Source organism: Pseudorca crassidens, chromosome 8 (assembly GCF_039906515.1).
Source record: "Pseudorca crassidens isolate mPseCra1 chromosome 8, mPseCra1.hap1, whole genome shotgun sequence".
Taxonomy (NCBI): Eukaryota; Metazoa; Chordata; class Mammalia; order Artiodactyla; family Delphinidae; genus Pseudorca; species Pseudorca crassidens.
In genome coordinates, this window is record NC_090303.1 from 17,294,111 (window position 1) to 17,316,971 (window position 22,861).

At 38.4% G+C, this 22,861-nt stretch overlaps 1 protein-coding gene across 2 annotated transcripts in view; it reads right to left on the minus strand.

The window, feature by feature from the left end:
- DLD (dihydrolipoamide dehydrogenase) overlaps positions 1-22,546 on the minus strand; it is a 49,895-nt gene extending 27,349 nt beyond the window's left edge. For both annotated transcript variants that reach the window (XM_067745922.1, XM_067745921.1), the window contains exons 1-8: positions 22,397-22,546; positions 20,839-20,917; positions 13,503-13,582; positions 12,948-13,016; positions 12,301-12,370; positions 10,691-10,791; positions 10,247-10,390; positions 9,462-9,563 (exon numbers count right to left, since the gene is read on the minus strand). In XM_067745922.1, coding sequence (XP_067602023.1) covers positions 9,462-9,563; positions 10,247-10,390; positions 10,691-10,791; positions 12,301-12,370; positions 12,948-13,016; positions 13,503-13,582; positions 20,839-20,917; positions 22,397-22,435 — 684 coding nt within the window. In that variant the 5' untranslated portion in view covers positions 22,436-22,546. The remainder of the gene's footprint in view (positions 1-9,461; positions 9,564-10,246; positions 10,391-10,690; positions 10,792-12,300; positions 12,371-12,947; positions 13,017-13,502; positions 13,583-20,838; positions 20,918-22,396) is intronic.
- Positions 22,547-22,861: the final 315 nt, after the last annotated feature.

Below are 22,861 nucleotides of genomic sequence, written 5' to 3' on the forward strand. Positions count from 1 at the left end.
AAGACAGAATGGTGGAAATCACAGTGTGAACAGAATAAATAAAAAAGAATGAAAAGAAATGAAAACAGTCTAAGAGACCTCTGGGACATCATTAAACGCACCAACATTCGCATTATAGGGGTCCCAAAAGGAGAAGAGAGACAGAAAGGACCTGAGAAAATATTTGAAGAGATAATAGCTGAAAACTTCCCTAACATGGGAAAGGAAACAGTCACCCAAGTCCAGGAAGCGCAGGGAGTCCCAGGCAGAATAAACTGAAGGAGGAACACGCCAAGACACACAATCAAACTGACAAAAATTAAACACAAAGAAAAAATATTAAAAGCAACAAGGGAAAAATGACAAATACAAGGGAACTCCCATAAGGTTATCAGCTGATTTCTCAGCAGAAACTCTGCAGGCCAGAATAAAGTCACACGATATATTTAAAGTGATGATAGGGAAGAACCTACAACCAAGAATACTCTACCCAGCAAGGCTCTCATTCAGATTTGATGGAGAAATCAAAAGCTTTACAGACAAACAAAAGCTAGAACTCAGCAAAACCAGACCAGCTTACCAAAAAATCCTAAAGGAACTTCTCTAGGCAAGAAAGAGACCAGTAACTTAAAACAACCTTATACATATATAGACAGCTATATCAAAATCTTATGGGCAGAGCAAACCCAAAACCTACAATACGTACAAACACAAAAGAGAAAAAGCAACCCAAACACAACACTAAAGATGGTCATCAAACCACAAGAGAAGAAAACAAAAGAGAAAGGGAAGAAAAAACACCTAGAAAAACAAAGCCAAAACAATTAAGAAAATGGCAATAGGAACATACATACCGGTAATTACCTTAAACGTAAATGGATTAAATGCTCCAACCAAAAGACACAGGCTTGCTGAATGGATACAAAAACAAGACCTGTGTATATGCTGTCTATAAGAGACCCACTTCAGACCTAGGGACACATACAGACTGAAAGTGAGGGGATGGAAAAAGGTATTCCACACAAATGGAAATCAAAAGAAAGCTGGGGTAGCAATACTTGTATCAGACAAAATAGACCTTAAAATAAAGACTGTTTTAAGAGACAAAGAAGGACACTACATAATGATCAAGGGATCAGTCCAAGAAAAAGATATAACAATTGTAAATATATATGCACCTAACATAGGTGCACCTCAATACATAAAGCAAATACTAACAGCCATAAAGGGAGAAATCGACACTAACACAATAATAGTGGAGGACTTTTAACACCCCATTTTCATAATGGACAGATCATCCAGACAGAAAATCAGCAAAGAAACACAGGCCTTAAATGACACATTAGACCGGATGGACTTAATTGATAATTAGAGAGCATTCCATCCAAAAGCAGCAGAATAGGGGACTTCCCTGGTGGTGCAGTGGTTGAGAATCACCTGCCAATGCAGGGAACATGGGTTTAAGCCCTGGTCCGGGAAGATCCCACATGCCGCGGAGCAACTAAGCCCGCGAGCCACAACTACAAAGCCCGCGCGCCTAGAGCCCGTGCTCCGCAATAAAGAGAAGCCAGCTCCATGAGAAGCCTGTGCACCACAACAAAGAGTAGCCCCCACTCGCCACAACTAGAGAAAGCCCATGTGCAGCAACGAAGATCTAACACAGCCAAAAATAAATAAATTTATTAAAAAAAAAAAAAAGCAAAAGCAGCAGAATACACATTCTTCTCAAGGGCACGTGGAATATTCTCCAGAACTGACCATGTGCTGGGTCACAAAATGAGCCTCGGTAAATTTAAGAAAACTGAAATCATACCAAGCATCTTTTCCAACCACATCACTATGAGATTAGAAATCAACTACAAGAAAAAAGCTAAAAAACACAAACACATGGAGGGTAAACAATATGCTACTGAACAACCAATGGATGGATCCCTGGTCAGGAAACTAGGATCTCACATGCCGCCCGGCTTGGCAAAAACAAAACAAAACAAAATAACAACAAAACCTAGAGACAAATGAAAACAAAAGCACAACAATCCAAAACCTATGGGATGCAGCAAAAGCAGTTCTAAGACAGAAGTTTACAGCAATACAATCTTACCGCAGGAAGTAAGAAAAATCCCTAACAACCTAACTTTACACCTAAAGCAACTAGAGAAAGAACAAACAAAAGCTAAAGTTAGTAGAAGGAAAGAAATAAAGATCAGAGCAGAAATGAATGAAACAGAGACAACAGCAAAGATCAATGAAACTAAAAGCTGGTTCTTTGAAAAGGTAAAACTGATAAACCTTTAGCCAGACTTGTCAAGAAAAAAAAGGGAGAGGACTCAAATCAATAAAATTTGAAATGAAACTGGAGAAGTTACAACTGATACCACAGAAATACAAAGGATCATAAGACACTACTACAAGCAACTATATGCCAGTAAAATGGACAACGTGGAAGAAATGGACAAATTCTTCAAAAGGTACAATCTCCCAAGACTGAACCAGGAAGAAATAGAAAATATGAACAGACCAATCACAAGCACCGAAATTGAAACTGTGACTTAAAAACTACCCAAAAACAAACATCCAGGACCAGATGGCTTCACAGACAAATTCTATCAAACATTTAGAGAAGAGGTGACACCTACACTTCTGAAACTGTTCCAAAAAACTGCAGAGGAAGGAAAACTCTGAAACTCATTCTATGAGGGTGATGACCCTTATACCAAAACCAGACAAAGATACCACAAAAAAAGAAAATTACAGGCCAATATCACTGATGAACATAGATGCAAAAATCCTCAACAAAATACTAGCAAATCTGAATCCAATGATACATTAAAAGGATCATACACCACAATCAAGGGGGATTTATCCCAGGGATGCAAGGATTTTTCAGTATCCACAAATCAATCAGTGTGATACACCACATCAACAAACTGAGAAATAAAAACCATGTGATCATCTCAATAGATGGAGAAAAAGCTTTTGACAAAATTCAACACCCATTTATGATAAAAACTCTACAGAGAGTGGGCATAGAGCGAACATACCTCAACATAATAAAGGCTATATATGACAAACGTACAGCTAACATCATACTCAACAAAACAAGGATGTCCACTCTCACCACTTTTATTCAACATAGTTTTGGAAGTCTTAGCTACAGCAATCAAAGAAAAAAAAAAAAAGAAATAAAAGGAATCCAAACTGGAAAAGAAGAAGTTAAACTGTCACTGTCTGCAGATGACATGATACTATACATAGAAAATGCTGAAGACTGTATCAGAAAACTACTAGAGCCCATAATCATGAATTCGGTAAAGTTGCAGGTTACAAAATTAATACACAGAAATCTGTTGCATTTCTATACACTAACAACAAAAGATCAGAGAGAGAAATTAAAGAAACAATCCCATTTACCATCACAGCAAAAAGAATAAAATACCTAGGAATAAACCTACCTAAGGAGATAAAACACCTGTACTCTGAAAACTATACTACACTGATGAAAGAAATCGAAGACAACACAACAGATGGAGAGATATACCATGTTCTTGGATAGAATCAATATTGTCAAAATGACTATCCTACCAAAGGCAATCTACAGATTCAATGCAATCCCTAACAAAGTACCAACGGCACTGTTCACAGAACTAGAACAAAAAATCTTCAAGTTTGTATGGAGAAACAGAAGACCCCAAATAGCCAAAGCAATCTTGAGAAAGAAAAATGGAGCTGGAGGAATCAGGCTCCCTGACTTCAGACTATACTACAAAGCTATAGTTATCAAAACAGTATGGTACTGGCACAAAAACAGACATACAGATTAATGGAACAGGATAGAAAGCCCAGAAATAAATCCATGCACCTATGGTCAATTAATCTACAATAAAGGAGGCAAGACTATACGATGGAGGAAAGACAGTCTCTTCAATAAATGGTGCTGGGAAAACTGGACAACTACATGTAAAAAAAAATGAAATTAAAATACTCTAACACCATACACGAAAATAAACTCAAAATGGATTAAAGACCTAAATATAAGACTGAACACCATAAAACTTTTAGAGGAAAACATAGGCAGAACACTCCCTGACATAAATCACAGTCATATCTTTCTCAATCCATCTCCCAGACTAATTGAAATAAAAACAAAAACAAATGGGACCTAATTAAACTCAAAAGCTTTTGCACAGCAAAGGAAACCACAAACAAAATGAAAAGGCAACCCACAGAATGGGAGAAAATATTTACAAATGATGCAACCGACAAGAGGTTAGTCTCCAAACTTTACAAACAGCTCATAGGGCTTAATATCATAAAAACAAACAACCCAATCAAAAAATGGACAGAAGACCTAAACAGACATTTCTCCAAAGAAGATATACAGAAGGCCAAGAGGCACATGAAAAGATGCTCAACATCGCTAATTATTAGAGAAATGCAAATCAAAACTACAATGAGGGGACTTCCCTGGCAGTCCAATGCAGGAGGTACAGGTTCAATCCCTGGTGGGGGAGCTAAGATCCCACACTCCTCGCAGCCAAAAAAACCAAAACATAAAACAGAAGCAATACTGTAACAAATTCAATAAAGATTTTTAAATGGTCCAAATCAAAAAAAAAAAAGTCTTAAAAAAAAAACTACAATGAGATATCACCTTAAACCAGTCAAAATGACTATCATCAAAAAATCCACAAACAATAAATGCTGGAGAGGGCGTGTAGAGAAGGGACCCCTCCTACACTGTTGGTGGGAATGTAAATTGGTATAGCCACTGTGGAGAACAGTATGGAGGTTCCTTAAAAAACTGAAAATAAAGCTACCATATGATCCTGCAATCCCATTCCTGGGCATATATCCAGAGAAAAACATGGTCCAAAAGAATACGTGCACCCCAACGTTCACTGCAGCACTGTTTACAATAGCCAAGACATGGAAGCAACCTAAATGTCCACTGACAGATGAATGGATAAAGAACATGTGGTACATATATACAAAGGTGTTATTACTCAGCCAATAAAAAGAATGAAATAATGCAATTTGCAGCAACATGGATAGACCTAGAGATTGTCATACTGAATGAAGTCAGACAGAGAAAGACAAATATCATATGATATCGCTTATATGTGAGGTCGAAAAAAGAAATATACAAATGAAGTTAGGAAATTTGGGATTGATATGTACATACTAGTATATTTAAAATGGATAACCAATAAGGACCTACTGTATAGCACAGGGAACTCTGATCAATATATATCAATATAATAACAACCTAAATGGAGAAAAATTTGAAAAAGAATAAATACATATATACATATAACTTAATCACTATGCTGTACACCTGAAACTAACACAACATTGTTAATCAACTATACTCCAATATAAAATAAAAAGTTAAAAAATAAAAGAAAAAAGAATAGACTCTGAAATGTGGAGCAGAGGTCAATCTCTGCTAAATACTATAAGAGATTTTTAAACAGCTGCTTTGACAATCATTAGACACTACCACAAGTGTTTCAAACAGGTCATTTAAACAACCCACACTTTATTTTCTAAAAGTTTTTCTGGGCTGGTTAATGTAGCATATTTTGGTATCAGCAAGGTATTCAGTTATGTTTATAACTGGTTAAAGACTGTAGTATCAGGGACTTCCATGGTGGTCCAGTGGTTAAGACTCCGTGCTTCCACTCTAGGGGGCACGGGATCAATCCCTGGTCGGGGAACTAAGATCCTGCATGCGGTGTGGTGCAGACAAGAAAACAAAACAAAACAAAAAACAACAACAAAAAAAGAAAAGCAATGGAGATTTAAATATGAATAAAACTCAATCTCTGCCTTTAAGGAGCTTATAGTCCTATAAAAAAGACAGACATAAACAAATAGATTCAATATACTATTATTAGTAGATGATGCAAAGATGCAGACACATTATACTGAAGACTCGAAGAAGGAAAGACCTGAGCTTTCTTAAACAGAAGTCTCCACTAAAAACGTAACTTCTAAGGTGACATTTGAAAGGTATTTATTATATCAACAAATGTTTATAGAGCAATAATAAAAGCTAATACATGAGTACTTATTACAGATCAGCCACTATGCTAGATCCTAAAGACACACAGTAAATGAAACAGCCAGCATCTCTACCCTCATGGAGTTTATGATTTAATGAAAGAGAGACAAGTGAACAAGTAACATCAAGAAAGCAAGATAAATGCTAGAACAAGAAGTATAGGCTGCAATGGAACACTCAGCAAGAGTACCTAAGGCCATCTAGGTAGGCAGGGAAGGGCTCAGAAAGTGCAGTAACTCGTAGAGGGATGAAATGTTCCAAACAGAAGGAAGGTCTACCTACAGATAAAGAATGCAGCTTGTTCAGGAACTGATATTTCACTATACCTTGAACATAGTTTGAGAGGGAAAGTGGTTAGAAATGAGGCTGGAGATTTGAGCCAGCACCAACCAACATTTAAGAGTTTGTACTTATCCTAACAGCTATAATGAGTCATTGAGGCGTTTTCAGCAGGGAAGAGACATAATTACATTTGTGTTAGAGAAAAATCACTTCAGCCACTCTGGGGAAAACAGATTAGAAAAAGTTAAAGAAGAGAAACCCAGGGTAAGACATGATCTTGGCATGAACTGGGATCTAAGTAGATACATGAAAAGAAGAGGGGCTTCCCTGGTGGCACAGTGGTTGAGAGTGCACCTGCCGATGCAGGGAACACGGGTTCGTGCCCTCGTCTGGGAAGATCCCACATGCCACACAGCGGCTGGGCCCATGAGCCATGGCCGCTGAGCCTGCGCATCCGGAGCCTGTGCTCCACAACGGGAGAGACCACAACAGTGAGAGGCCCGCGTACCACAAAAAAAAAAAAAAAAAAAAAAAAAATAAGAGGATATATTCATGAGCCACCTAACAGGTAGTATCACATTACAATGCAGGGACTGACTCAATATGCGACACAAAAGCATGGGAGAGGTCACATATAGTTTCCAAACTTCTTTAGGCCTCCACATAGATGGCAGTACCACTCAGAAATAGGAAATGTTAGAAAAGAAACAGGCTTTGTTTTATTTTGGGGAGTGAAAGAGGGAGAGAAAGGTTAAGAGGCACTTACTGAACTGAGTGCCTGTGAGACCTACAGAGATGCTGGTAAGTATTCAGATATAAAAATTCAGAGGCAAGGAGAAAGGATTAGGCTGCACATATTTATGAGTCCTTGTGTAACTGAGGTAAGAGGAAAGAGAATATTCTGTGGAAAGACAAAAGACACATTATAGAATCTAACCTGCTCGGGAAAGCAGTCAAGACTGGATAAAAGGCAGAGAGCAAAATCATAAGAGGGATCTAGGGACTAGAAAACTTGATTAAGTTACAGAACCTGTCTACCTGAGGAATAACTTAATAAGAGGAAAGGAGCTTATGGTTACAGAATAAAATGTCTGGATTTGTGATTTCAGAAGTAGAGCCATTCTTGGCGATTACAAGGTAAAACGGCCCTGGGAAAGGACTCCTGAAATACATAGAGGTCACTGGACAAACATGAAATCTGCCAGATGGACAAGAAGGGAGAACCAGGCAGCGAAAAGGTAGGAGACAGCACAGTATTCAGAGAACTTCAAGTAGTCTGACATTTCTAAAACCTGAGTTAAGAGGGATCGAGATGAGGATGGAGGAGGAGGGAAGAGTCAGGTCACATAAGTCATGTCTTTATCTGAAATGTAATTCACTAAGAATGAGAGCTGTCTGCTGAAGGGTCGAAGGGCTGGCAGATTTAAATACCTGAAGGGCTGGTAGATTTTTTAAAATTAGTCCAGTTCTAGGGAATAGGAAATGTGAAAGATACAGGGAAGCAGATTTCAAAACAAAAGAGAATGTCCTAATGACTAATGATTACTTAAATAGGTTGCCTTGAAAATTCTTTACTACTAGATAAGTGTCTAAGCAAAACTCCATGCTGGGACTTCCTTGGTGGTGCAGTGGTTAAGAATCCTCCTGACAATGCAGGGAACACGGGTTTGATCCCTGGTCCGGGAAGATCCCACATGCCGGGGAGCAACTAAGTCCATGCACCACAACTACTGAGCCTGCGCTCTAGAGCCCGTGAGCCACAACTACTGAGCTCGCGTGCCGCAACTACTGAAGCCCGCGCACCTAGAGCCCGTGCTCCGCAAGAAGAGAAGCCACCGTAATGAGAAGCCTGTGCACTGCCAGAGTAGCCCCTGCTTGCCACATCTAGAGAAAGCCCGCATGCAACTATGAAGACCCAAAGCAGCCAAAAATTTTTCTAAAAAAATTACAAAAATAAAAAACTAATGGACGTACATAAATATTTAAAAAAGAAACAAAAAAAACCCTCAATGCTGATCTACCTGTGATGTTATACAAAGAATCAAACACAGCACCACTAAGTCCTGTCCAACTCCAAGAAATAAGGGGCAGAAAAAAACATCACTCACCTCAGTAACAAAAAAACAAACAACCCAATCCAACTGGGCAGAAGACCTAAATAGACATTTCTCCAAAGAAGATATACAGACTGCCAACAAACAGATGAAAGAATGCTCAACATCATTAATCATTAGAGTAATGCAAATCAAAACTACAATGAAATATCATCTCACACCAGTCAGAATGGCCATCATCAAAAAATCTAGAAACAATAAATGCTGGAGAGGGTGTGGAGAAAAGGGAACACTCTTGCACTGCTGGTGGGAATGTGAATTGGTACAGCCACTATGGAGAACAGTATGGAGGTTCCTTAAAAAACTACAAATAGAACTACCATATGACCCAGCAATCCCACTACTGGGCATATACCCTGAGAAAACCATAATTCAAAAAGAGTCATGTACCAAAATGTTCATTGCAGCTCTATTTACAATAGCCCGGAGATGGAAACAACCTAAGTGTCTATCAACGGATGAATGGATAAAGATGTGGCCATATATACAATGGAGTATTACTCAGCCATAAAAAGAAACAATATTGAGCTATTTGTACTGAGGTGGATAGACCTAGAGTCTGTCATACGGAGTGAAGTAAGTCAGAAAGAGAAAGACAAATACCGTATGCTAACACATATATATGGAATTTAAGGAAAAAAAAGTCATGAAAAACCTAGGGGTAAGACAGGAATAAAGACACAGACCTACTAGAGAATGGACTTGAGGATATGGGAAGCGGGAAGGGTAAGCTGTGACAAAGCGAGAGAGAGGCATGGACATATATACACTACCAAACGTAAGGTAGATAGCTAGTGGGAAGCAGCCGCATAGCACAGGGAGATCAGCTCGGTGCTTTGTGACCGCCTGGAGGGGTGGGATAGGGAGGGTGGGAGGGAGAAGCAAGAGGGAAGACATATGGGAACATATGTATATGTATAACTGATTCACTTTGTAATAAAGCAGAAACTAACACACCATTGTAAAGCTATTATACTCCAATAAAGATGTAAAAAATAAATAAATAAATAAACATCACTCACCAATTCTACACCTATTACTCCTGCACCAATGACAACCATCTTTTCTGGAACTTTTTTTAAAGACAAAGCACCTGTAGATGACACTACTGTATCTTCATCAATCTGTAATTTTAAAAAAAGATACAATCAAAATTATTTGGAAAAACCTACTGATTATAAACTGTGATCTCACTCAGTATAATCACTAAAAATACTAAGTCATTTATTTGCTTTGAGCTACTTACAACTTTTATCCATAGACTCAATTTTAACAAAACCCATTAAAAATGCTCACTTAAGGGCTTCCCTGGTGGCGCAGTGGTTGAGAGTCCGCCTGCCGAGGCAGGGGACACGGGTTCGTGCCCCGATCCGGGAAGATCCCACATGCCACGGAGCGGCTGGGCCCGTGAGCCATGGCCGCTGAGCCTGTGCGTCCGGAGCCTGTGCTCTGCAGTGGGAGAGGCCACGACAGTGAGAGGCCCGTGTAACGCAAAAAAAAAAAAAAAAAAAAAAAAAAAATGCTCACTTAAAAAAAATGCTCACTTAAAAATTTATCATTCAGCATTTCAAAACAAAATGGTCAATTTCAACTTCATATTGAATTGAAATATATCTTAATATACAGTGTTCTATTTCTGGTCACGATCACTGGAGAATAAAGACAGGCAATTTTCCAAAGCTGAATGACTGTCAACATATAGTACTTCAGTCAGAGACCTGTCATTCAAAGTTCATAAAGAGCATAAAGTCGTTTATAAAACATATTTCTGTAGGAAGGTTGTGACAGTTGTAAAACATGTAAATACCGTAATTCCAGGAAAAGGAGTGACTTCTGAACCTGTGGCTATAAGAATGTTCTTTGTATCAATAACTTGAGTGCTGCCATCGGCTTTCGTAGCGGTGACCTGATTCTTTCCAGTTATCTTTCCATATCCATTTACATGAGCAACCTTTATAAAATAATGTTTATAAATTCACAAAGTTTAAAATAATTTTTGGAGTAAATATGATTAATAAGAAAAAACTATTAAATAATTTATCCAATACAAAATACTTCCCTACTTAGTAATGCTACGTATGGAACAGCAAACGTTTTGTTATATGTATCAGGGAAATCTATTTCAGGTTAACATACTGTTTTAAATTAAATATTCTCCAGCAGCCAAGTTCTAATAACATCACTGTGAGCATAAAGCAATGTTAAGGTGTATATAAAATAAAGCAAAAATTTGAACATTAAACACACTGACCTTATTCTGTTTGAATAAGTGGGCAATTCCACCCGTTAAAGCTTTTACTGCATTACTCTTCTGCTCCATCATCTTCTCTAAATTCAAGCGAACTTCAGACACTGTAATTTGTTAAATAAATCTTTAGTCCATAGCTAAATTCCTGGAGCAATGTGTGACATTTTTCACTAATCAAGGTCTAAAAAACTGCAGCCTAATACTTACAGAACTGTATAAAAGGCAGTATTAAAAATATTTAATCTAATAACTGATACAATAATCGTAGCTGGCAAAAGGCAAACAGCATCCTATCACAATAACAGAACCTATTACACACTGTGAAGAGTCCATCTTCAGGAAAAACCAAGTCCAAAATAAAACATTATACCCATTATGACAATATATTCTCCAAAGACCTTATGATAACTATAAATCTGGAAGAGATTTAAATTTAAGTATTGATAAAAATGACAAAGTAAAACATCACTGGAAATTGCAAACAAAAGGGTAAATTTCATGAAACTACTAAAAATACACATTTGAAAACTTCAAATACAGAAGCTTAATATAAAAGAATTTAATAAACTAGATTTTACTCACTCATTTAATTCAGAAGAAAACTCTGAAGCAACTCAGAAGATAAAGAAACTCAAACTCAACAGAACATTACATGTAATACCTCAGAAATCAGCTCATGCAACCAACACATTATCTTAAAGATGAGGAAAGAGAGGCCCTGAGAGATTTGATTTACCTAAAGTCACAGAGCTAGAACCTGAAGCTTTACCTACAATGCACGTCTTTGACTAACCCTGTCTCTTCTTTCCTTTGTGGGTACAGAAAGTGAGTTTTGATTTTACTTTTCATCTAGCTTAATATATTTGCTTTAATGTATATACATCACTCCTATACCTTCCTGCCTGCCTACACTACAGCCCAATCTTTCAGAAACCTACCGCTACAAAGAAATAAATGAAGGAAAATCAATTAACACACTCCCCCTTCAACCAAGGTGTGTTTTGGCCCCTCCTAGAAGGAAGATATATCTATATCTCTATATATTTCTATATCTATATCTATATATTATATATATCTGTAAACAACAATAACTGGAGAAGAAGGATGAAATGAAAACAGTCCAAAAAGAATGGCAGGAGATATGACATAACAAATTAAAACGTTATGAAATGTCCTTCTTTTCCACTATGCTGCATCCTTCCCCCTCTCCCTGCATCTCTTTCCACTACCAACAACTTAAGGAGACTTTGCTTCCTTCACCATTATTTGCCCATGGCACTCAGGAATCCAGCACCTCCCAATGATCTCTAGGTTTCAGGGAAATAAAAACTGACTCCTCTCTCCCTCCCTCCCTCCCTCCCTCTCTCTCTCTCACACACACACACACACACACACACACACACACACACACACACGTTAGCAAAGGAACACAAGATGTCATAGTAGGAATATGAATTTAAGCCTTCTTTCTTAAATAAATCTTCTCATATTAAGATCTTTTTCTTACTCTTCCCTCACTGAACATATATTACACACTCATGAGACACAAGTCAAGTTAAGCCAAAAGAGTCAAGTTAACTGATAATATTGCTAAATATGAAAGGTATACATACTTTCAATTCCTCTAGATGCAAAATCTTTTCCGTGGGCCATATGGTAATAATGAGAGTTATTCAATAAAGCCTAAAGGAAATAGACTCAATTATCAAATTTCACAAACTATATATAATCAAAAACCACTTACAAAATGACATTCTCTACGTGAAATAGCATATAGGACTACACCAATTCAGTTTCTGTTCTTACATAATTAATCTAAGACAAACAATAACGACTTAAACGTTCAACAAACAAGAATGAAAAAAACTACTTTCTTTAAAAGCAATGAATTAAATACACACTTCAGAAAGGCAGGTTAAAAAAGCAGTCATATTTTCATATATAAAGGGCCTAAAAGAAGAATTTACTACCTATTATCTGTTTCACTGTAAAGGAAAGCTAAAAAGAAAAAAGGTGGAACATCAGAATCTGTCATCAGAGCCTAGCTCAAAGGCTAGGCATTCTGAGACAAGGAAGGTATTTCAGGAACGTATGGCAGACTGATGACAGTACTCTTAAGTTTTAACAAGGGAAAAACGTGTTTTTATCATCCCTGGTTTATTTTTTAATAACTGTATTAGTTTAATATTCTAATCTCAATATATCCTTCTAGCTGGTGGCTAATGAAAAAATTTCTGCACTGCACAAAACATATGCTCACCTTAGAAGGAATACAACCAACGTTCAAGCATGTTCCACCGAGTGTCTCATTTTTCTCAACGCAGACGGCCTACAACCAAAGAAAACATTTACTGCACATAACCTGCAATGTTTCGGTTCACTAAAATTCCAAATGTATCTGTCTTAATTCTTCTACAAAACATGCTACTGAAGCTGTGTTTGTGAGAATGAAATAGACTCCTTTATAATTTATTATTTGAATAATACTAACCCAAAAGCAAATTATTCTAAAAGATATTTTTGTTTAACAACCAAATACATGTTTTTGGCTCTATTACTATATCTTCCAAAGTGTGATTAGAAGCCAAAACAAAAAAGTATTGGGGGGAGGGGAAAAATAATGACTTCACTTTGCATTTCATGAAAATACTACAATCGAATAAACTCTCTCTCTTCATTAGTCTCAGGCCTAAATATAATTTATAGAATTAAGAAAGTATTTACCATTATTAATTACCTGCAAAGTACTTTGTGAATGTGATCAACTCTTGCCAAATGAAAAGGAATCAACACGTAGTCTGAGCCTAAACCTTACCTTGAAGCCTAACTGGGCAGCTTTAATAGCAGCAACATATCCTCCAGGACCAGAACCTATCACTGTTACATCAGCATCAACTACAATAAAAGCAAATTGATACAAAACAATAAATTGCTTAATATTGACCAAAAACAGTACATTAAAAAAAATCTTACATTTTATACCTCCAAGAAAGTACAAATAATCAGCATTTTCTACACAGTACTATTCATTCCTAGGTACCTGATGTTCTTTGACATAACTGAAAATGGCACAGATTTTTAAATTTTGTTTTCTATTTATTCATTACAGCATACAAAAATATAACTGAGTTTTGTACCCACTGACCTTGTTAAATTCCATAGTTTCATAACAGACAGGCATTTACTAACACATCTGTATGAAGGAAAGAGCCTGAGCTTTGGATTCTGACATAGCTGGCTTCAAATCTCAGCTCCTGTCACTTATTAGTTGTGTGACTAAGTGACCTCATTTTTCTGTCATATAGGAACAATAACACTGTCTTAAATGATTGATGTTTGGATTAAATAAGATAATTTTCTATAATACTTTAGTTCTTTCAATAAATTTAAGACTGATTATATCCTTTTCAGGTACTTAACTTCTAAGATATCAAGGGGAAAACTCTGCTTCCCTATAATGCATGGCAAATACGTTTTGAACTTTATTTGAATAACGATACATTTTGTATAGTTTAAGATAATAGGCTAAACAGAACTCAATGAACTATTCTGGACATTTATCATATAAAGATAAGAAACTGAAAATTAACTTTGATCAGCAGCCTGAGGAATATAATAATTATGATACAAATGTCAAATTAAGTCCAATTATTCCCATTCTCCTCAATCCAACATCAAATAAATCAACAATAACTGTTAAGAGTTAGAGACAGTCTCCCTTCTCCACCCCCCCAACTGTCATTGCAACCTAGCATTTAGCAGTTTTTAACACACTTTCACATATATTATCATGTTTTTCCCAGAACTTCCTAGGAGGAAGATGAGGATGGCATATATCCGATATATCACAGACAAAAAACACTAGGTTCAGAGAGGTCAATTAACTTGCCCAAGGTCATCTAGCAATCGTGTGGCAGAGACAAAATTAAGTTTTCTGTCTCTCCTTCCAGTGGTATTTCCATTATTCAAACTACTCCATTCCTCCGTTTCACCCATCCCCAAGGGCAATAATCAAGCTTTATAATAACTAGCTATCTGACCTTAGATGAGTAATTTAACCTGCTTCAGCCTCAGTTTACTCATCTGCAAAATAAACAGTACAAGAAAATCTACCTCATAGGGCTGTAATACAGAATAAATAATGTATGCAAATACCTTAGCATAGTACCTGGAACGTACATAGTAAGTATTCACTGTATAGTAACTATATTCTGACCTACAAAGACAGCAATTTTAATTTATCATCATCCCTCCCCCACAAAACCCACACCTCCTAGGGGATGGGAGTGTAGTATCATTCAAAAGACCTTTGCTGGCCTAACAGAATCAAATAACCTCTATGTTGGACGACAACTAACAAGTTAGCCAACCCAGTTATCCACAAAATCTAAGGATCGTCCTACTGAATAAATCATAGTACTGATTCTCCTTGGTTATGTCAGATGATAATTAGGATTACTCAATACATGAAAAAAATATAGCTGGTCCAATACATGATAAAAGTATTGCTTCAATTTCTACTGATCCATTTATGCTTTTTGGCCACAATGCTTGGTTCACTCATTCACGTTCAGAATTAAGTATGTAATAAAATGTATTTCTATTTTCAAATCTTGAACCAAATCAGGACCTAAACAATATCCCTTAGTTTGGGTCCTAATTTTTAATTTCACAGTAATCTAAATACAAGCTCCAAAACATGCTTCTTTGCTGATTTTTTAAACATTTTTTGGTTATAATATACATGTTTGTTGATTAAACACAAAAAAAGCCAAAATACCTGCATTTTATTTCCCAATTTACTGTGTCATCTTAGGTCTTTTTAAAAACCGTAGAAAATACCAAGAAATAGTTCGCCTTGCACTGAAGATACTAAGTGCACCATTCCATCAGAATCCCACTAAAGTGCTAGGAAGCACAAAGATGAAGGGAAAAGGAAGTCTTCATCTGAAGATTTGTCAACTGGAAGTATAGAAGGGTATGATCCAATGCAAAGGTTCAAAAATAAGCTATTATTTAGGGGAAGTACACCAATGTCTGCAATTTACCTTGAAACGCATCAGAAAAGTAAGAAGAATGAATGGATACGTATATGGATGAACAGATATGTGATAATGTAAGTATAGTAAAATGTGAAGAATCCATGGGTATTCACTGTAAAATTCTTGCAACTTTTCTAAATGTTTGAAATTTTTCATAATAAAATACTGGAAAAACAAACCAGCTAGCTTTCACCTTTACCAAAGGCTGCTTGTAAGTAACAGTTTACAATACCTGATTCTGACTCACCATCTCCTTGTCAAGAAGCATTTCTCAATTTTAAAGTAGTTTTAAAAATCAGGGTATAGAAAAGTAGTTAAACCAAATACATTAATTTAGGGAACACTTAATATATAATTTTACAAAACTAGCATCAGCCTTTAAAAGTGAAAAAGAAAAACTGAAAAGGATATACAAATTGATAGCATAAGAGAACGATGACTAAGCCAAAATGGCAAAAGACAGCTGGATAGCAATCTTCATTTCAGGTGGCAGTAAAATGCCAGGAGAAAGCTATCGGGTTGATACTTTAAGAAATACTGGGGTACAATAAGAGGTGACTGACTTAATTAGTCAAAGCCATGAAATGAACCGAAAGAAAAAGCAGGAAGAACTGCTCTACAAGTTACTCTACAAATGTTACTTATTATATCATTATGAGGAAACTAAGGATACCACATTATCAAGGCTACCACTGAAATAAAGGTGTCCAGTTACAAACCAACTGTAATCATCAACAAATTACAACACATGTTTTAGGAAGTCAGTCGGCAATAATATCTGCCACTTGGATAATTTACATGCCAGGCAGTGAGCTAAATGCTTCCTGTTGTCTTATTTAAGCCTCGGCACATATCTGTTACACAGTTATTATTGCCATTTAACAGGGAGAAAATAAGGCTTGAGGGTAACGAAACAACCTATATAAGGTTGCACAATTAGTAACTGATCCAGCCAGGATTCAAGCCATATTCTTTAGATTCTGAAGCCTATGCTCCTACACCATTATGCCTCTCAAACACTCAGATGATCCCATAATCTCCAGGTCAATCAGGAACTCCAACTAAAATGACACGAAGCTCTTCATTATCAGAATGAAATCAAATTTCATGAATGCCTACCCTATGAGGAAATCATCACTACCTTCAAAAACTTTATGTTATAGTTAGGGGAAATAGGCACATATCAAAATGTAGATAAATCAAGATTATTTTTAAAACAAACAAAAAAAAGAATAGGAAAAGAAATATAAGGCAGTAATTATTAATTACCAATTTCACTAAATGAGTATAAGAGCTACTTGTTGTAATGTTTATTTGTTGTTTTGTTGATGGGGGGTGGGGGGTCTGTTTTAAAATCATCAATAGCCTGGGACTTCCCTGGCGGTCCAGTGGTTAAGACTCTGCACTTCCACTGCAGGGGGCACTGGTTCAATCCCTGGTCGGAGAACTAAGATCCCACATGTTGCGTGGTGCAGCCAAAAAAAAAAAAAACCACACCCAAAAAACAAAACAAAAACTACAATAAAATAATCAATAGCCTTAATCTTCAGTCTATTTCCATAGTCACATCCTCTACCTGTGATCACCCTAAACAGTTCAGCTTCAAAGAAATTCTTGAATTCTAATACTTTTACTTTCTGATGATAAACCTACAACCCTCTAGTCCATAACGAAAGAGAAACACAGGAAAAGAAGAGGATTTGAAGTTAAACAAACCTGAGTTCAAATATGAGCTCTACCATCTCTTCAATTCTTGAGAAAATTATTTAATCTCTCTGCGCTTCGATGCAACATAGGCATAACAGTGACAGTAATATCTACATCCCTGGTAGAGAGGTGAGAGATAAGGTATGTCAAGATCCTGGGAGAATGCCAGGTGCACACTGGGCACTCAACACGTTTCTTCCCTTCTCAGATCCTCCTCCCAATTTTGGTCCTGCAGCCTCCAGTCCCCATCCCCACCCTCCTCAGCTACCACGATGTTACCTCCTGCCAAAACCCAACTAGGACTTTATTCTCTTGCTCCTCGTTGGTTTCCCTGCCTCTTGGTAGATAAAATCCAAGTTCCTATATACACATCTAAATCTCTTAGATAGCTATTTCTCCAGCCTCATCTTCCACCACATTCTGCTTATCAACCAATATCATGCAGTTTAAGCTTCAGCAATAATGAATTACTGGTACCTTACACGCACAGAATTGGGCTGGTCCACCCACATACATTCTGGCCCATCTACCTAGAAATAAATACTGACAGCAAGTATTTCACATTACAGACACAATTCTAAGCTCTTGGGCTACCAATGAACGACAGAGCCCTGGTTCTTACAGTCTAACGAGAGAAAAAGTTATTACAATAAAAACTCTGATCTGCAACCAAAACGAGCTTTAAAAACAACTCTGATTATATCATGTCCCTGCTTAAAACACTTCAATGACCTCCAATTGCCCTTAAAATAAAGAGTTAGGGTCTTCTGTAACCTGGAGAAGTCAACCGTCAACACATTTCAGCCACACTGGTCCTTTTCGGGCTCCTCAAATGCACTATGCTCCTTCTCGCATCGAAATATTCCCACATACACGTCTTTCTGCCTGGAACACCTCCTCCCATACCCACTCCCACCCCAACCCTTTTCAGATATCATCATTTCCTTAGAAAATAACTGTGGCCATTCCTGATCCATATACAGATATCATAACTCCCAATGCTCAGTTGGGAGCACTGGGACTCAGTGGAGTCCTTATCACAATTATTTGTTGAATGTTTATATTCCCCAGTGGACTGTAAACTATACAGCTGCATCTTGTCTGTCCTGTTCACTGTTGTATCCCAGCAACTAGTCCAATAACTAGCACACAGCAGATACTCCATATCTGTTGAAATAACGAATGAATAAATTAACGTAGCAAATGTGACTGATGAAGGGCTGTAAGTCTATTCCTGTTACGAAACAGGTCATATCAACAACAACACACAATACTTTTCAAATCTTGATGAATTTGGTTCATATTCAAACACCTCCCAGATGCTGTAACAGGGACTGTATCATAATACGCTTGAACTCCTCAAGTTGGTCAAGCAATACTCATGTAACGAGGCAAGCCAAACAAAACAAGGATAAAGAGCGTAAGCTCTAGAGTCAGAAGAATTTTCCCAGCTCTGTCATTTCCTAGCTAAGCTCTCTCGACTCAGCTCCTGCATTCACTAAATGGGGAAAATAGCAGCACACACCTGGTAGGAGAGCCACAAGGATTAAAGACTGTGCCTGAGACAGAGTAAGCCCTCAATGCATCAGTTAATATCACTGTTGCTGCTGGGTACTGTGTACCAGGCATCACACTGGATGCTTGTGATGGAGCATAACTAAAACAGACATGGCCCCAGAGTTTATTCAGTAAACATGCACTGAGTACCTACTGTACCATTTTTGGTGCCGAACAGTCACAAATCAGTCCTTGCCCTAATGAAGTGTGCACTCTTGAGGAAAGTACAGACATTAAATAAACACCTCAGACAAATATAAATATGTACATAAAACACTTCTTACTTCATGCAACCAAAGACTTTATGCACGGAATCTACATGGGTACTAAGGGATTTATAATTTACTCGATGTCAAGGGATCAGTAAATTATTGGATTCATGAGTGCTCAGTTATCCCCGTAACATTACAGTCTAAGTTCCTGCCCAGGGACTGCCTGGCAAATAGAAGGTACTGAATAAATCCTCCTTGAATATGTAATACCAAAGGTGCAGAATGAACCATGAAAAGTCCTTACTTGCATGCTCTGGAAGAGAAAATCTAATATTTCTCCTGCTGAGCTGAGAAGAATAAGTAATAACCCCATTTAACAAAAGAGACAAAGAGGGGCTTCCCTGGTGGCGCAGTGGTTGAGAGTCTGCCTGCCGATGCAGGGGACACGGGTTCGTGCCCCGGTCCGGGAAGATCCCACATGCCGCGGAGTGGCTGCGCCCGTGAGCCATGGCCACTGAGCCTGCGCGTCCGGAGCCTGTGCTCCGCAACGGGAGAGGTCACAACAGTGAGAGGCCCGCGTACCGCAAAAAAAAAAAAAACAGACAATTTCAAATACTCCACAGTCTTGGTAATGGGAGGCCAAAGTATCTTACTATAAACCCATTAACTCCCTGTTTTAAATACTTTAAAAGATAAAATACATATCCTTTACAGAAACTTCAAAAATATAGAAAAGTATAAAGAAAAAAGTATTCATAGTCCATAGCTTCCTTTCAGGGTACATTCTTCTAGTCTTTAAAACGTGCTTTTGATAAGCCCACCAAGATTTTCATTCAGCATGGAAAAAGATTTCTCACAATTCTAAACAGTGTTAAGCGACTAACACACTCAATCTTACCCAGTGGACAGAATTAAGTTTTTTGGGGTTTTTTTTGACCACACAGCACAGCAGGCAGGATCTTAGTTCCCCTACCAGGGATCAAAACCCATGCTCCCTGCAGTGGAAGTGCCTAACTTTTTAAGTGTAAACATATAAAATCGCTCCTCTGCCCAACACCCTTCAGTGGTTTCCCCTCACACTTGGGAGTAAAATCCTGGCGGGCCTTATAAAACCCTCCATATCTGATCCCTGCCTAACTCTCTGATTTTATACTCTATGGGTCTCTGCTCTACCCACACCAGCCTTCTTGCAATTCCTTAAACCTCACAACTGAATTCTCACCTCAGACCCTTCTCACTGCTGTTTCCCTCTGCCTGAAATAAACTTCTCACTCCCTCACTTTATTCAGGCCCTTACACAGAAAAGCCCTGACGCCCTATCTAAAATAGCCTCCTTACCTCCCAATTACCAGCTTTCGTTTTCAAAGACCTCCCCAAATATTTCCCTGTTACTTGTGTACTGTTTGTCTTTTACCCCCAGACTATAAGTTCCATAACAGTAGGGCTTTGCCTCATTCACCACCCAGAACACACTAGATGCTCAATAAACATTTAAGTGACTAAACATATGAACAAATGAATTCTATGACCGATTACTTTATTATTAGTTACTCTACCATTCACTTGCTTTTACATTTAAACACAAAGGAAATATGACTTAATATAAGGAAAACCTGTTTTACTAAGTACTTACTTGGTTGATCTGCATAAGTTCTCAGTGGCACTGCAGAAACTCCTTGCAGACCATGAGATATTCGATTGAAATGGCCTCTCTGAAACAAAGAAAAGAAATGTTCCTATTATGTAAAGTATAATTTCAAAATATAGAACTCCTGAACGTCCTTGAAAACAATGAGTTAAGGCAAATGTATCAAGCAATGATTATTAATGTATCTTCCATTGCCACAGAGGTTACACATCAATTTCTCCTCTTCTGTAAAAACAGTCAGCTTACCACACTTTTCATTATGAACAGTCAACATCCCATTTCACATTTAACCTAACTAAAACATGTTACTAAATGGTGTTAAGTTTTATTAAATTTTCAGGAAACATGGCTAACTTTTGGTGCCAGGGATCATTTTAATGTCATAACTAAAGCGTTCCAAGTTCTAGCTTAAGTACTTGGATAATTTCATTATGCAATCCTTTTACACGTGATCCATGTACAACCTATGAAGATGTACCTGAACCGTCCAACAGGAATAGAAAATGAGACAAAATACCTTAGAAAAATGCACCAAGTAATGTACTCATATTCAAGAACTACTACGGTTTTACAAACTGCATCATAATCTCCACAACAACCTCTAAATGTGGATGGCTACTATTTCCTAAGAACAGTGAGACACAAAGGAACAAAGCAAATAGCTCCTATCACAGAAGGCAAATGGGAAGCAGTGACAAAACCTACACTGAGCTAGTAACGTTGTCTATTTCAAGGCAATTCTTGCACCTGAGGTCAGGACAGTGGTCCAAGGAACAGCAGAATAAATATCAGTCCTGAGTTTTAGTCCCAGCTCTGCCTTTCACTAAAAGTACAACTCCTAGCATGTTACATTAACTTCGGAAAACATAAGCTACTCATCTTTGAAACAAAGGAGTCTGACTACTGTATTACTTTTAAGGTCTGCATCAATATTGTAACCAGGCACGATCCCACATATATACACTTTGGCTGTATTCGGTACATAAATGAAAAAGGAAAGCTTTCCTGAGAATAACCTGTTACAATTAAAAATACGAACTTCTAAGAGGGAAGTCAATGCACACTAGCTTAAAACTGCAAACACTGAAGGGAATTCCTAGGGCTACGTGTTAGGGCTGACTCGGTCTGGGTCTTTCAAGCGGTGGCCCAAGGTTACCTGTCCACTACAGAAAGGCCACTCAGGGCCGGGCCGAGGATGAGCAAAAGTTATGAAAAAGAGTCGACCATATGGGGCAAGGTAGACTCATACTTCCTCCGCCAAGGGGGCAAGGCCTACGTGCGACCGCCAGGCCCCACGGCCCAGGCTTGGGAGGGAACTGTGTGTGACTGCTGGCCGTCATACAACCGGCGGGGCCTCTCCACCGCCCAGGCCTCTGCCTCCGAACCGCTGCCCGGTCTGAGCCGGTTCAGGGGTGGAGCCTCAGCTGGTCCCGGCCTGGCCGCCGGCGTCTCCCACCCCCACCACTTAGGCCGCGTCCCGGACCCCGTCACCGGACCTCTCTGTGCCTCGGGCTCAGCACGACCCCACCCAGTCGGCCCTCACCTTAGCCAAAGAACAGTACACACGACTCCAGCTCTGCATCTTGCCGCTGGACTTTCCTTTCCGCCAAAAGCTTTCACCTCCACTAAGCGTCGCCGCCGCCTCGCCAAGGTCTCCCCGCGCTGCGCATGCACGAGCGCGGCCTACGTCATCGGTCGGGCGCCGCGCGATTGGCCCGCGCCGTGCGGACCAGACAGGCTCGGCGTCGTACAGTGTCGTAAGGAGCTGAGTGCTTTGGGGCAGCGGGGAATGAGTAGCCGTTCTAGGGGAATGAAAGTGTCCGGAGTTGCAGTGTGATCTTATAGAATACTTGAAAGGCGTTTGCTATCGTAAAGCTATCGTTTGCTTAAAGCACACTACAAAAAGTAAAGTTTCACCAGTTCTTGATGCTGCTAGGCTGAGGAATCTCAGCACTTTCCGGGCACTACCTCACTTTATCCCTAACTATAGGAAGGATTCCGAGTATTT